Source organism: Varanus komodoensis, unplaced genomic scaffold, assembly GCF_004798865.1.
Source record: "Varanus komodoensis strain SLA01 unplaced genomic scaffold, ASM479886v1 scaffold1, whole genome shotgun sequence".
NCBI lineage: Eukaryota > Metazoa > Chordata > Lepidosauria > Squamata > Varanidae > Varanus > Varanus komodoensis.
Genome location: NW_025335268.1, coordinates 90882918 through 90896899, shown reverse-complemented (window position 1 = coordinate 90896899; position 13982 = coordinate 90882918). Strand labels below are relative to the sequence as shown.

General features: G+C 38.7%; 1 protein-coding gene across 7 annotated transcripts in view; it reads left to right on the top strand.

Annotated features, from left to right (window-relative positions):
• MAP3K13 (mitogen-activated protein kinase kinase kinase 13) overlaps positions 1-13982 on the top strand; it is a 54649-nt gene that overhangs the window by 24648 nt on the left and 16019 nt on the right. For all 7 annotated transcript variants that reach the window (XR_006415172.1, XM_044434671.1, XM_044434667.1 and 4 more), the window contains 6 exons: positions 8205-8785; positions 10051-10234; positions 10871-11062; positions 11266-11424; positions 11718-11876; positions 12694-12802. Coding sequence is in view for 6 of the 7 variants with exons in the window: in XM_044434671.1 (XP_044290606.1) it covers positions 8278-8785; positions 10051-10234; positions 10871-11062; positions 11266-11424; positions 11718-11876; positions 12694-12802 (1311 nt within the window). In the remaining variant the exon portion in view is untranslated. The remainder of the gene's footprint in view (positions 1-8204; positions 8786-10050; positions 10235-10870; positions 11063-11265; positions 11425-11717; positions 11877-12693; positions 12803-13982) is intronic.

Here is a 13982-nt window from a genome sequence, read left to right as displayed (position 1 = left end):
GTTACCCGTGAAAGGGTAAGGAAACTAGCAAACAATAGCTTTGTGTTATGTCTGGGATTGGTTAAGTGGTGCCCAAACAAGCCAGGAATGAAAGAAGCTTTAAAGGCTGGCTTCTGAACCTGGTGTGTTTGGGGGTATGTAACCATAATACAGTGAGTGTGGTAAGAGTGCCAGACTGGAACTCACACAATCTGGGTTCTAGTCTTCCCTCAGCCATGGAGTCAACTGGATGACCTTGGGCCAGTCACAGGCACTCAGCTTACACTACCTCACAGGCTTGTTGTGGGAATAAGATTGAGAGCAGGAGAAAGAGAATAATGTAAGCCACTTTCAGTTCTTTAAAAAAATAAAAATGTGAGATAGACATCTAATAAATAATCCTACCTAACATGAACCTTCCATTTCATCTCAGATTATTCTGAGGAATTAAGGCAGAGTATTGACAAAAGTTAAAATGTTCAACCTTTCTGACAAACTGAAAGTCCACAAGACACCCAGTCATGATGGTATCCATTCTAGAGTTATCAGAGCACTCAAATATGAAATTGCTTATCTTCTAACTAAAATATTTAGCATGTCCTAAAAATTACCCCTTGCAGATTGGAGAATGGCCAATGTAACACAATTTTAAAAAAGGGATCCGGGTGGGATCTGGGAAATTGCAGGCCACTTAGCTTAACATCTGTTCTGGGTAAACTGCTTGAAAGCATTATTAAGGATAGAATCAGTAAGCACAAAGAGGAACAAGCCCTGCTCGGGGTGGGGGATCAGCATGGCTTCCTGAAGGGGAAGTCTGATCTCATTTACCTGTTAGAGTTCTTTGAGAGTGTCAGTGAGCATGTAGACAGGGATGATTCAGTAGGCATTGTTTACTTGGACTTCCAAAAGAATTTTGACAAAGTCCCTCACCAAAGGCTCCTGAACAAACTAAGCAGTCATGTGTTTGGGGATCCTCTTTTACAAGGGTTCTGTAATCATGCTTTGGGAGGGGGCAAGGGACTTTGAGATTACCAGTCTTCCTAAACAGTCAAGCTTCACTATGAGAAAAGCATCAAACTGGTTTCTAATTAACATTTCCCAGGCCCTGCATTTATCCTTCTGAAACTGCAGACTTCTTGCCTGGAAACACCTCTGTGATACATAAGATGTGAGGTTTCCTCTTTCACACAGACTTTCGTACCTGCTATTCTGAAGAAAAAAAATTTTTTTAGCCACTTCAGTGCTGACTTCCATTTTCAGAAGAATGGTTCACAATGAATATAGGAGGGCAAACAAGTCCTGATTTAGATATTCTCAATGAAGAGGTTGCCTTGCACAAAATCTCTGCGCATGTATATCTGAAATTTGGCAGGCTCAAACTTCATTGACTTCTGCCTAGGAATATAAAGAGTTATCTGCAATTTCCTTAAAAAATAAAGGTGCATAACAAAGATGCATCTAAATTTTCTAAAATTTGATAAGGATAATTCTTAGGGGCTTCTAGGCTTGCAAACACCATCAAGTTCTTATAGACAGAAAACAAGGTTACAGCCTTTAAACATTTTGTTTTCAGTGATATGAATGAATCCTTAGATTTCCAAACCTTGTTTCAGTTGTAGAACCCACTTGTGATAGCCACGTCAATGTTAATGCCGTCTAAACTAGTCCCAACAGAACTAGACTGTTTCAGAAATGCTGAATTGGCTTCAACGTCAAATCTGATGGCACACCTGCAATATTTATAAAAGGAATACATGTAAAAGGCTGCACTGGTGATTTCTGCTGAGAACTCAGTAGACAGTATGAGAAAGTGAGTTTTTCCCCTCCCCACCACCTTTTATAGCCATACGTATTTATTTCAGTACTGCAACAACTTTGCTTGATATTTCTTATATGGTACAAATACAGAGATGATAAAGTACAGAATACAAATTCTGCTATATGGCACAAGATGAAACAAAGTATTTCATTTTCATGCTGTACCTTTTTTTTTTTTTTTTGGTACGAGATCTTGAAGTCTAAAAATCACGTCAGTGGTACTTCCATAATATTAATGAAGGATGCTTCCATAATTTTCCAGCATAACATTAAAGAATACATTATTTGCTGTTACCCGGAAGTTATTATGCAACCTTATTTATTTCCAGTGATTATGCAATTCTAGATTGTGAGCATAAAAACGCTCTGAATAGAAACAGTGCTAAAAATATCTTTCATATCACATGGGAAGTGTATACATTTTATTTAGTGTTCACAGAATAAGAGAGATATTACCTTGGGCCATTTAAAGCTGTCAAGAGTTTATGTCTGTGGAAGAACAGCTCTTTTGAGAAGTCCATTCTCGTATCATAGGAACTGAATTCTGTCCTCCTGATAATTCTTATAGGGATATAATTAACTTTGGACTTATGTGCCAGAGGAAAGATACAAACTAGATGTTTCCTATGGATTGATAGATTTACAAAACAGAAGTTGTATGAGTGGATTGGACACTAACAGAAAGATAACATGGCATGAAAAATGAGAACAGGAAAGGCACATGAAGAGGTATTCTTATTGGTTTTTCAGCTCCCGAGTGCTGGAGTGCTTCCAGACAGAGAGCTTTTACTGCAACAATTAGAAGGCCCCTTAAAATTAGAGTTTTGCTTTTCCTTGAGGTGCTAGGAACTTCAGTTCAATAGTTAATGAAACTTGGGACTTGTAACCCCCCCCCCCCCCAAGGAATCTCTCTTGGAAGGGGGAAAATTGAGGGAGTGTTCCTAAAACACCCTTTTTGGCTGCTGTTTTTTTTTTTTTTTTAGGAGAGTTTGTGCCTCCGGGTTATCTACACTTAGAAAAGGGAGGGCTACTCAGAGTGCTCCCCACAAGTGAAGATTCTGCTGATAAGGTGCTCCTCACCCCCCAGTATTCTCAAGTACTTACAAACTGTGTTTTGCGACGTGCTAGGGTGTTGCTCTTTGGAACATCCACTTTGTATCTCCCAACAGATCTTGTCCGAGAGAGTGATTCCTAGAAATAGGAAATTCTGTGATCTATATGTAAATAATTTGCCTAGCTCTGTGATAGCATCTGGTTTTGTGAGAAATCTGAATATGTGAGGTTAAACAGCAGACAGTGAGTGTGCTGCTGGTGTTGAGAGCAGAAAAATAGGTCTTGTGCATTCTGTCTCCCCTCATCTTCCATAAAATGATTGTTTTTCTTTTGGTGATGGGTGCTTGAGAGTATAAAGGGGCAGGAAGATTGCAAACTGGAGGGGAGGGGAGAGGGCGAGCCCCCTACCTCAGTGCACCTGGGACCATCTTGAGCTGATGATTGCAAAGGTCTGAAGAGAAGTCCCTGTCTCTCCGTCAGGTAGGGAGACAGGAAGCAAAAGAAGCTGGCTATAAGGTGTTTTAAAAATGCTTTGCAAAGGAGTGTGTGTATTTTTGGGAGAAAAATATATTAAAGCTCCTAAGGCTCCATGATCCCAGTCTTCACTGGGGCCACTCATGCTTGCAAGAAAATAAGGACATACACAAATGATGGACTTAAACAGGGTTCTCAGCCATTCCTTTTCTCCAGGACTCCTTGAGAATTGTAGTTTTGTGAAAGAAGTAGGCCTCCAACATAAATGGGAATGTATTTGTATAGGTGCCTGTCTGGTGTGTGTGGATGTGTGCCTGTAGCTGTATATGTGAATGAGAGAGAGAAATGATATGAATAAATGCCTTAGGGATGGAGGTGAGTGTGTGTGAGAATGTAGTTAACTGTCTTGGGGAGTATGAATATATGTTTGTGTGTCATTTTTATTTTGGCTTTGGTGAGTGGTACCAAGTGGTAGTTTATTATAACATGTCTAAATTACAATATAGCGCACATGTTTTAAATGATCAATTGAACTGTTGTTCTTCTGTGCTGTCAAGTCATCTTTGACTTATGGTGACCATATGATTGAAGCCCTCAAAAATGTTCTTTTCATGGTAACCCTGCTCTTGTAAATTTAAGGCAGCGACTTCCTTTATGCAGTCAATCCCTCTCATAGTTGGTCTGCCTTTCTTTTCCTTTCAAACTTACCTAACATGATTATCTTCTCCAGGGAGTTTTACCTTCTCATGATGTGCCCAAAGTATGACACTTTTGTCATTTTTGTTTCTTGGGAAACTTCCGACTTGATTTGATCTCGGATCCTCATATTAATCTTTCTGTTGGTCCAGGGTATTTGCAGGGCTCTCCTCCTTCTCCAAAACACATTAATTTTCTTCCTGCCAGCTTTTTTACTGCCCACCTTTCACACCCAGACACATTGACTGGGCACATGATAGTGTGGATGATCTTGGCCTTGGTCTCCAGTGAAACATCCTTACACTTGATGATCGTTTCTAGTTCTGTCATTGCTGCCCTACCAAGTCTCACTCTTCTCCAAATTTCTTGGCTGCAGTCTCCCTTTGAATTGATGACTGATCTGAGGTATACAAGTACTTTCACAATGTCACTTTCTTCACCATTGACAGTAAAGTTCTGAAATTCTTCTGTGGTTGTGACTTTTGTTTTCTTAATGCTCTGATGTAGCCCTGCGTTTGTACATCCTTTTTTCACCTTCATCCGGAGTCATTTCAGTTCATGGCTGCTTTTTGCCTGCAATAAGGTATCATCTGCGTATCTTAAATTATTGTAGTATCTTTTGCTAATGTTCACATCATTCTCCTCTAATTCAAATCCAGCATATTCTGCATACAGGGAGATAAAATACATTCTCATCTGACATTTTTGCCTATGGGAAACCATTCTGTTCTTCCATATTCTGTCCTAATCACAGTAGCTTCTTGTCCACGATACAGGCTATGCATCAAGTCCAAATGAACACACACATTTCTTTCAGGACCATCCATAGGTTCTCATGATACATGCAATGAAAGAAAGACTTTGCTGTAGTCTATAAAGCATAGAATGACTTTCTTTTGAAATTTCTTGGTGCATTACCATGGCCTGAGTATATTTCCAGAATGATCTCTTCGGATTCCAACTTGAATGTCAGGCAATTCTTTTTCCATATGGAATGAAATTCTTTGTTGCAATACCTTGAGCATGACTTTACTTGCATGGGGAAGCAGTGCAGTAGTCCTGTGCTGACTGCACTCTTTTGCATCACCTTTCCTGGGAATTAGTAGATATCGATGATTTCTCGTCTGTGGACATTGTTTTGTTTTCCATATTTGTTGGCATATTCTTGTTAGGACATGGACTGATTTAGTGCCCAAATTGGATTAGTTCTGTTCTTATCCTTTCTATTGCAGGTGCTTTATTCCTTCCAAGTGCATTCAGAGCAGCTTTCTCTTGGTTTTCTAATGTTGTGGGGTTTTCCTCGTAGGTTTCTTCTTTGAAGGAGTCTGGTGTAGGCCCTTCATCTCCTCTGTGTAGGCCTTCTGTATATTCTTTCCACCTTCTCTAACTTTTCTCATGGTCAGATAGTGGACCATTCCTACTCTAGATTTGTATTTCTCTTTGATTTCCTGGATTTTCTTGTCTCTTGATTTTCCACTTTTGTTGCTCTTTTCTGTTTTTGTTTGCACGGGACATTGTAATAATTCTTTTTGTTTTTGTGTGACAATGTATGAAAAGTTTCCATCAGTAAAGGTAAAGGTAAAGGTTTCCCCTTGACATTAAGTCCAGTCATGCCTGACTCTAGGGGGCGGTGCTCATCTCCGTTTCCTAGCCGAGGGAGCCAGCGTTTGTCCACAGACAGTCTCCATGGTCATGTGGCTTGCATGACTAAACACCGAAGTGCACGGAACTCTGTTACCTGCTCACCGAAGTGATACCTTTTTATCTACTTGCATTTGCATGCTTTTGAACTGCAAGGTTGGCAGGAGCTGGGACGGAGTAATGGGAACTCACCCCATTGTGCAGATTCGAAACGGCGACCTTTCGATCTACCAGCCCAGCAGCACAGCGGTTTAAACCACTGTGCCACCTGCAGTCCCTTCCATCTGTATCCTGACTTAATTTCAGTCACTTCTTGCTTTTGGCTCATGCCTAGCCTTAGGTGCCCTGACTGTTCCTCTAGGCTTTTTCTTTCTTTTTGCTATAGGAATTGTGCTTTGGCATTCTTCCCTGATACTGTTGCTAGTTTCATTTCACAGCTGTTCTGGTTGATGGCCAATTTGTGTCCAAGAACACAAATCTGTTCTTTATAGGGACTTTACATTCCTCAAGGATATTGTTTAAGTTGCGTTTTGGCAGTAGTTTTCTGTTAGTGATCTTTTCAGCATGACTCTGATTTTTGATATTAAGAGTTCTTGGTTACCAGCACAGTCTGCTCCTGATGTTGTTTTGGCAATGAGAATGTAGATTCTCCATCTCTTGCTTACAATTACATGGCCAGTACAGAAATCAAATAGGCTATCTGGTGATTTCTATGTATACTGCTGTCTGGTTAGTTGCCTGAAGTATGTATTTTCAATAAACAGATTATTGACTTCACAGAATTCTATGAGTTGTTATCCTTCTTATCTTACACTTAGGCCAAATTTTCCTATAACATTTGATTTTGCTTTGTTTTCTAATTTTGCATTCTAGTCACCTAGGATTATCAGTAAGTTTTGCTTTAGTGTGTTAACATTTTCCTCTTGAGCACCTGCATAAAAGTTTTCAATTTCTTCTATAAGTTGGAGCATAGACTTGATTGATGATCACCTTAATCAGTTTTCCAAAAATTCTGTCTGAGAATATTAGGTCGGATTTTGCATTATAGCCTCTTCCTGCCTGTGCTACATCTTGCCTCTGTATTAAAGCCACTCCATTTCTTCTGAGTTTTTCATTTTTGAAGTAAAGTATTCATACTTCTCACATTTCATATTTCAATTGCATGTGTGGTTACTCACTTCTGTGCATGTCAGCCACTAGACTTCCTTTGGACTTTGATCTAGTTGCATCATTAATTGCTGTGCTATTTGTACTTGTCCTTTGGTCTTCCCCAGTAGCTCATTGAGTACCTTCCAACATGGGAATCTCATCTTCTGGCGCTATTTGTGATTTCATTTTGGGTTGTTTCATCATAGGATTTCCAATGTAAGAAAATTCAGAAGTGGTTTAGTGTTGCCCTCTTCTGCACAGTACTAACCAGAGTTAGCTTGATCGTCACTGCTGTTATCTGTGAAACGTCCTCTGCCAGTGTTACCTTCAGTTACTGCTGCTGCCCAGGCACTGCTCAGTTCTTGATAACTTTCTCTTCCTTCCTTAGCATTAGAGACATCAGTTCTGCTGATGTAACTATTTCTTCTGAAGGGGGTGGATGCATCGTAATATGGTGTCTCCGCTTTGACCATTCCACCTTCTAGGAGATCAGCCCAGGAAGACAATTTGGCCTCAGCTTCTCTTACTCTCTTAAACCTCTTCACCATGTTCAAGTGCGCATCCTGTGTGGGCAGAAGAGTTATACTCAAACTTTTATTAACAAAAATAATTTCAAATATAAGCTTTTGGTTTTTAAGCAAATTTAAACTTTTGTATTTTCATAGTATGGAAATGCACACTGCCCTTCACAAAGCCTGTACACGGAATGGATAACATTTCTAAGACTGAGCACATGTCTACTATTCTTACATAGTGCTGGTTATATTCAGAGTCCTTCCTCCCATCTGTTAAGAAGCAGTAAAATCCAACAGTGGTTGTAGCATTCTCAGACATACTCTCAGTTACTATGTATACAATCTTATGTGTGTTTAGGCAGGAAAATCATACAATTCCCAACATTCCCCAACCAGCCTTGAACAGTAGATTTGTTTTATTTTTGTTGTTTTGTCTAAGCATGCATAGGACTGTGTCCTACAAAGCCATGTAGCATCCTACTAGTAATACATGTGACATCCTTATAGCATTCATCATCTTGAGTCTGTGTGGTATGAGTTCTATGGTATGAGTTCCCAGCTATTATAGATTCAAAAGACTGCTCTACTTCTTGTGACTCCCTTGGCCCCACCTCTCATGGCCCTGCATTGTACCCCCATCAGCCTCAGTTCATATGAGCTGTCACTGTTCTATCGTTTTATGAAAGGTTTCTTGCGACAGAATGGTGGGGGCTTTGATGGGAAAAGACATTGGCTTAAATGGAAGAACAGAGGCAATTAGATCAGCAGTTCTCAAATTTTTAATTTAAACTGCACTGTACTTTTAAAGTGTATTGTAAATTTCTAAATGTAATTTTACATTGCATAATTCTTATATCCTGTCTTCTATTTCTTTTTCAGATGTTGTGATCAATTTCTGCACTAGGAATGAGCATTCAGGATTTTTAAAGCAATATCTCTGACTGTTGGCTTCATGCACATGCACACCCACAGCACAATGACCAGTTCTCAGGAGCCCCTGGGCTGGTCTTCCTCTACAGCTATTATCACTAAGTCCCTCACTGAAGACAAAGATTTCAGCGGGATGCATGGTGATCATATACCCACTGGTCTTCATCCTTCACCTGAGATTATAGAGGATGTACAAGACAAGGGCTTACTTTACAGCAATGCATCAGAGAACATGAATAGCCCAGTTGCCACAACAGTATTGACCAGTGTAAGTGAGGATTCCAGGGACCAGTTTGAAAATAGTGTGCTGCAATTAACAGAACAAGATGAATTGGAAACTCCCGTTCATCAAAACAACAGTGATGGCATATCTGGAGAGACCAACAGTGGAACAGATGATATCAAGATCCAGTTCAACAGATCAGGAAGTGGAAATGGTGGATTTCTTGAAGGACTCTTTGGTTGTTTGAAGCCAGTATGGAATATTATAGGGAAAGCTTATTCCACTGACTACAAGCTGCAGCAACAAGGTAAACATAGTAAGCAATTCCATGTATTTTAAAAAAGTTTTTAAAAAGTTTTCAGAGGTAAAGCTCTGTGGGAGGGGTATTAGCCCCTAGAATGCTCTTTGTTGTATCCCCGGGTTCATCCTTTTGAATCCATATTTCATTTCCTGATTACATTTAAATAAGTTTAAACATAAGGCATTCAGAAGTTCCAAGACAAAGTAACTGTTCCTTCTGTGCTTCTATTGCTCCTTGTATTGTGCCATTTATTGGCCATCTGCTTTATGACTTTTCTGTTTGTTGTGTGCCAGTGAATGTGGGAATCACTGCATGCAAATATTAGTTTTAAACCCTTTTCCTAGGTTTGGCAAACCATTTTCCCAGTTACTCTGATAACCTTTAAAGCAGTGGTAAATAACAAGTCCTTTCAAGTCAAGGAATGACTTGTTTGAGCTTCTTAAAATATGCATCAGGTAAACGGTAAAAGGTTGTGATACATTTGATTGCTCAATAGGAAAAGCTCCATGTACAGTGGGAGTGAATATTCAAAACTTATTTAACAAAATGAATGTGACTCCTCCTGTTTGCATGAAGTTGATTATCATCTGTGTTCAGCTGCTTGAGAATTCACCTCTGAGCATCAAAGACAAAAATCAGTGTTAGAGATCAGGTTTCCTTTGCTTTACTGATTTCTGTGTGCATAGGAACTACTGATCCTATCACTGAAATCCATCAAGCTATGAATACCTGGGTACAGAGACTTGATGTGTTCTCTGTTGGACATTATATAACTGATACAGAAAGATAAGCAGAAAAAGGTATCCCCAAGAGTCATACAGCTGAAATGTATGCTTATCAATGTGCAGCAGCTTGGTATACTCTGGAGCCCCAGCTCTGAACTCCAAAAAAAAAAAAAAGGGTTTTGGAGATTAATTTTCCTTTATTTTTCTGGTGTCCAGTCACTGTATTTAATACATAATAGCAGCTACCAAAGAACCTTCTTTAGGCTGATGACTTGTTAAAATATTTGTCTCCCTATTTCAGACTTTGTAGTTTTGTGGGAGAAGATGCATTCATGGCTCTTACTGGGCAAACCTAATGGCTAATGAAAGCATTAATTAAGGGAGGTAGTACTTACTTTTTCTTATTTTTTAAAGAAATAAAATATTTTGTATATTTAAGCATTTCCATATAAGCTAACAGAAATATTGAATGGTCTGTTTCTTTGGTGTTTGTCAAAAGACAGCTTTTTGCAATCATAACAACAGGCAGTGCTTGTTTATTATCAGATACATGGGAAGTTCCTTTTGAGGAGATTTCTGAGCTGCAGTGGCTGGGCAGTGGAGCGCAGGGAGCTGTTTTCTTAGGTAAATTCCGATCAGAGGAGGTGGCCATCAAGAAAGTGAGAGAACAAAGTGAAACTGATATCAAGCACTTAAGGAAGCTGAAGCATCCTAATATCATTGCTTTCAAGTAGGTAACACTTTGGTTATCCTGACACTTTCTAAACTACTGTGATCTTTTCAGGCTTGTGTATCTTCATGCCCTGCAATAACAAATACATAGGTTTTTAATAATGGTCTTTCAGTATTGGTGAAAGGAGGCATAAGGAACTCTTTCAGAGAGTGTTGATACTGTAGTTGCTTACTAATTGTATAAATGATAGATAGCTTCAAGAATATTGGTCATTAACAGCAATAAACTTTTATATGCTGTGGAAACACTGCATCTTTTATTATAGCAAGCCTTTTATTTTCTCACCCTTTTTCATTTCATGAAAGCTTCATTGCTGATCTTGCATAAGTTTTTAAAAAGGAGTTGATACAGTGTTTTATCCCTTGTATTCTATCCATATAACCCTGAAAGCTCAACACCACTTCATTAAATTCAAGCATGAATGTTTAGGATGGAGTAGTCTGTTCTGGGGAGACGTTTCATGATTCCACTTACTATTTAGGTATACATCTGACCCTCTGGCAAATATGGAATAGGGGCCTAGTTTCCTAGTTAATAAGTACTCTACAGTTACTATTACTAGGCAAGAGAAATGTGAATTCTGCTGCTTCACTTATAAGCTCCAACTATTCTGAGTTCACTTTTTTTCCTTAGGGGAGTTTGCACTCAGGCACCCTGCTACTGTATAATAATGGAGTACTGTGCCCATGGACAACTGTATGAAGTGTTGCGAGCAGGAAGGAAAGTGACACCTCGTTTGCTAGTGGACTGGTCCACTGGGATTGCTAGTGGAATGAACTATTTACATCTTCATAAAATTATCCACAGAGACCTCAAGTCACCCAAGTGAGTTGCTAGTATATGTAATGTGCAAGGCATTAACAGTGCAACCCTATGCATGTTTAGGCAGGAAAAAAATCCTACTACTCCCAGCAATATGTCTAAACATACATAGGATTCCATCCTAAATAAAATTGGACCTAATGTAAACTTTGAGTTGCTATTCCTCTTATATTTCATTCCCTGTATGTTATTTTTTTTCTTTTCAGTGTGTTGGTTACTCATAATGATGCAGTAAAAATTTCTGATTTTGGCACTTCTAAAGAACTCAGCGATAAGAGTACAAAAATGTCCTTTGCAGGGACTGTAGCTTGGATGGCCCCAGAAGTGATTCGTAATGAACCTGTCTCTGAAAAGGTGGACATCTGGTGAGTAATACCTTTATAAATACTGGTACAGTTCAGTGTCGCTGTTACAGCTTCATATCCCAGTGAATTAAACCATATAATTGACAGATTTTGTCCATATAAATCTTCCTTTATATAGACAGTTTTCTCACCTTAAATATTTAAATTATGTAGTTTACATATTTTATAAATTTTGTGTTTGTAGAACATAGAATACTCTCTGGAAAAATATTTTTTCTTTGAAAAGATCTGAGACTTAAATTTCTTGGTAAATTCAGCTTTCTGGATTTTTATCATTTTTCATTTAATATCAGGTCATTTGGAGTGGTTTTGTGGGAGCTTCTCACTGGAGAGATTCCGTATAAGGATGTGGACTCCTCAGCAATCATCTGGGGTGTAGGCAGTAATAGCTTGCATCTTCCGGTGCCATCCACCTGTCCGGATGGATTCAAGATCCTTATGAAACAAACATGGTAAGTATTGCTGTTTGTGTGATATGCTCAGCTGCTATTGCATTTCACTACCCGATATGCCTTAGTAAAATTCTACAGTATGTTCACACATTGAGAATAGCTTTGGCTATTGGATGGTATCAGAATAAAATAAAAACCAACCAACTATGAGACCTTTGTCTATGCTCATAAGATGGTAGTGTTAACAAAAGTCCATTCTTGTGCAAATGAATAAGGTATAGTAATATAGAATTGTTTGTAGGTTTGATCAAATGTCTTAGATTCCAGAATGTGAATTGATACATGTGCATTTTGAATGCTGATAATAGATATAGTCATAGGTATATTCAATTTTGTTTGTATTCATTTTGCTTTGAGTTTTCTAGCCATAGTCAGTACTAAAAAGGCTGAAGTACCACAGTCATACAGATAATACACCATATTGATAGATTTCCCAGGCCAAATGTTAAATAATAGAGTAACAAAGTGTATAGAAAGAATTCAGGGAAGTTAGTTTACAGTAAGTCAGGGAGGGAAAAGAAGTATGAGTGAAAAAGCTTTTAAAATGAATGCATGGAAAATACATAGAGTGAACAGTTAATTAATCATATTTTATATTGCTATTATATGGAAGAATTGTTAAGTGTTGCTTACTGTGAGAATGGGAATAGGGAGTCTGTTTATTTTTCATGGACTGCAATCATGTTTGTTGTAATTTTGGGAGGTATTCAAATAGATTATGCTATGAAAGATCTTCCTAAAATGGAGCCATTAATTAAAATACAATTATGTTTTAACTTATGGGATGGACTCCCTTCTCTTTTCCTTCATTTCTTAGGCAAAGCAAGCCCCGGAATCGGCCATCTTTTCGACAGACACTTATGCACCTTGACATTGCATCTGCTGATGTGCTAGCTACCCCTCAGGAGACTTACTTCAAGTCTCAGGTAAATCTTTAATTCATAACAGCAGTGAACATTTATAGATATCATTAGCTTGACATGTGTTCTTTTTTAGGGCTTGCATATTAGGAATAGGATGAGAACACCAGAGGAAAGATCAATAGTCCTGCATTGGGTGCAGGGGAATAATGATGTGCCAAAGGCCCATGTATAAATGTAGTTAGTGTTTATAATTCACATGAAAGTGCATGGAAAGAAGATTTTCATTTATAGGCCTCAAGCCTGCAAATGAAAGGTTTGAGGGTACTGCAAAGAAATGTAGAGGAACAACCCTCCATCCACCCACAAAGGACAGTTTTCATAAGAGTAGCCTTGTTATCTTGAAGCACAAGGGGGGAAAACATTTTTGTGACATTTCTGATGAAGAAATCTGGGTATTTCAAAAGTTTGTGCATTTTTGAGATCTTTGCTTAGCTTAATAAAGGTAATGCACCAATATGTATCTTTCTTATGGTCAACGTGCCTATCTTGGCTTTTCTTTCATGTGATGGATTTTTTTAGCCTTAACAATAATATCTTTAGCTTTGTCTTCAATGCATTACTGTATTGCCCTTTTCCTGTGAGTCCAGGAGTGCCATTTTCAAGATATATTTACTTTAGCAAAATAATTGACTCTTCCAGAATTACAATAGGAGGCCTCTTTACTTAATTTGTACGCTTTTGGATATAATTCTTTCCCAACTGTGTCCCTTCTTGGAGGGGAATAACCTGAAAAGTAGTGGATCCATTGGTAACTTCTAGGCTCAATTTCTACAGTGTGCTTTACATAGGGCTACCCTTGTTCCTACTCTAGAAACTGCAACTAGTATAAAATATGGCAGCCAGGCTGGTCTCTGGGACATTATGGAGAGACTATACATAATTTATTTCCAAGTCTTTGCAGTGGTTGCCAATACGTTTCCAGATACAGTAGGTGTTGGTAATTACCTTTAAAGCCCTGCATGACTTGGGTCCAGAATACCTTTAGGAGCACATTTGCTCGTATATTCCACCTCACCAGCTAAGATCCTCTGGGGGTAATCTTCTGGAGTCTGTTTCTGTAAGATTAATGTCAAGTACCAAGAGGACTTTTTCAGTGGTTGCCCCTAAGCTTTGGAATACTCTGCCAGGAGAGATGCAGCTGATTTCCCAAACTCCCACCTTTAAGACAGTGTTAAAAACGTAT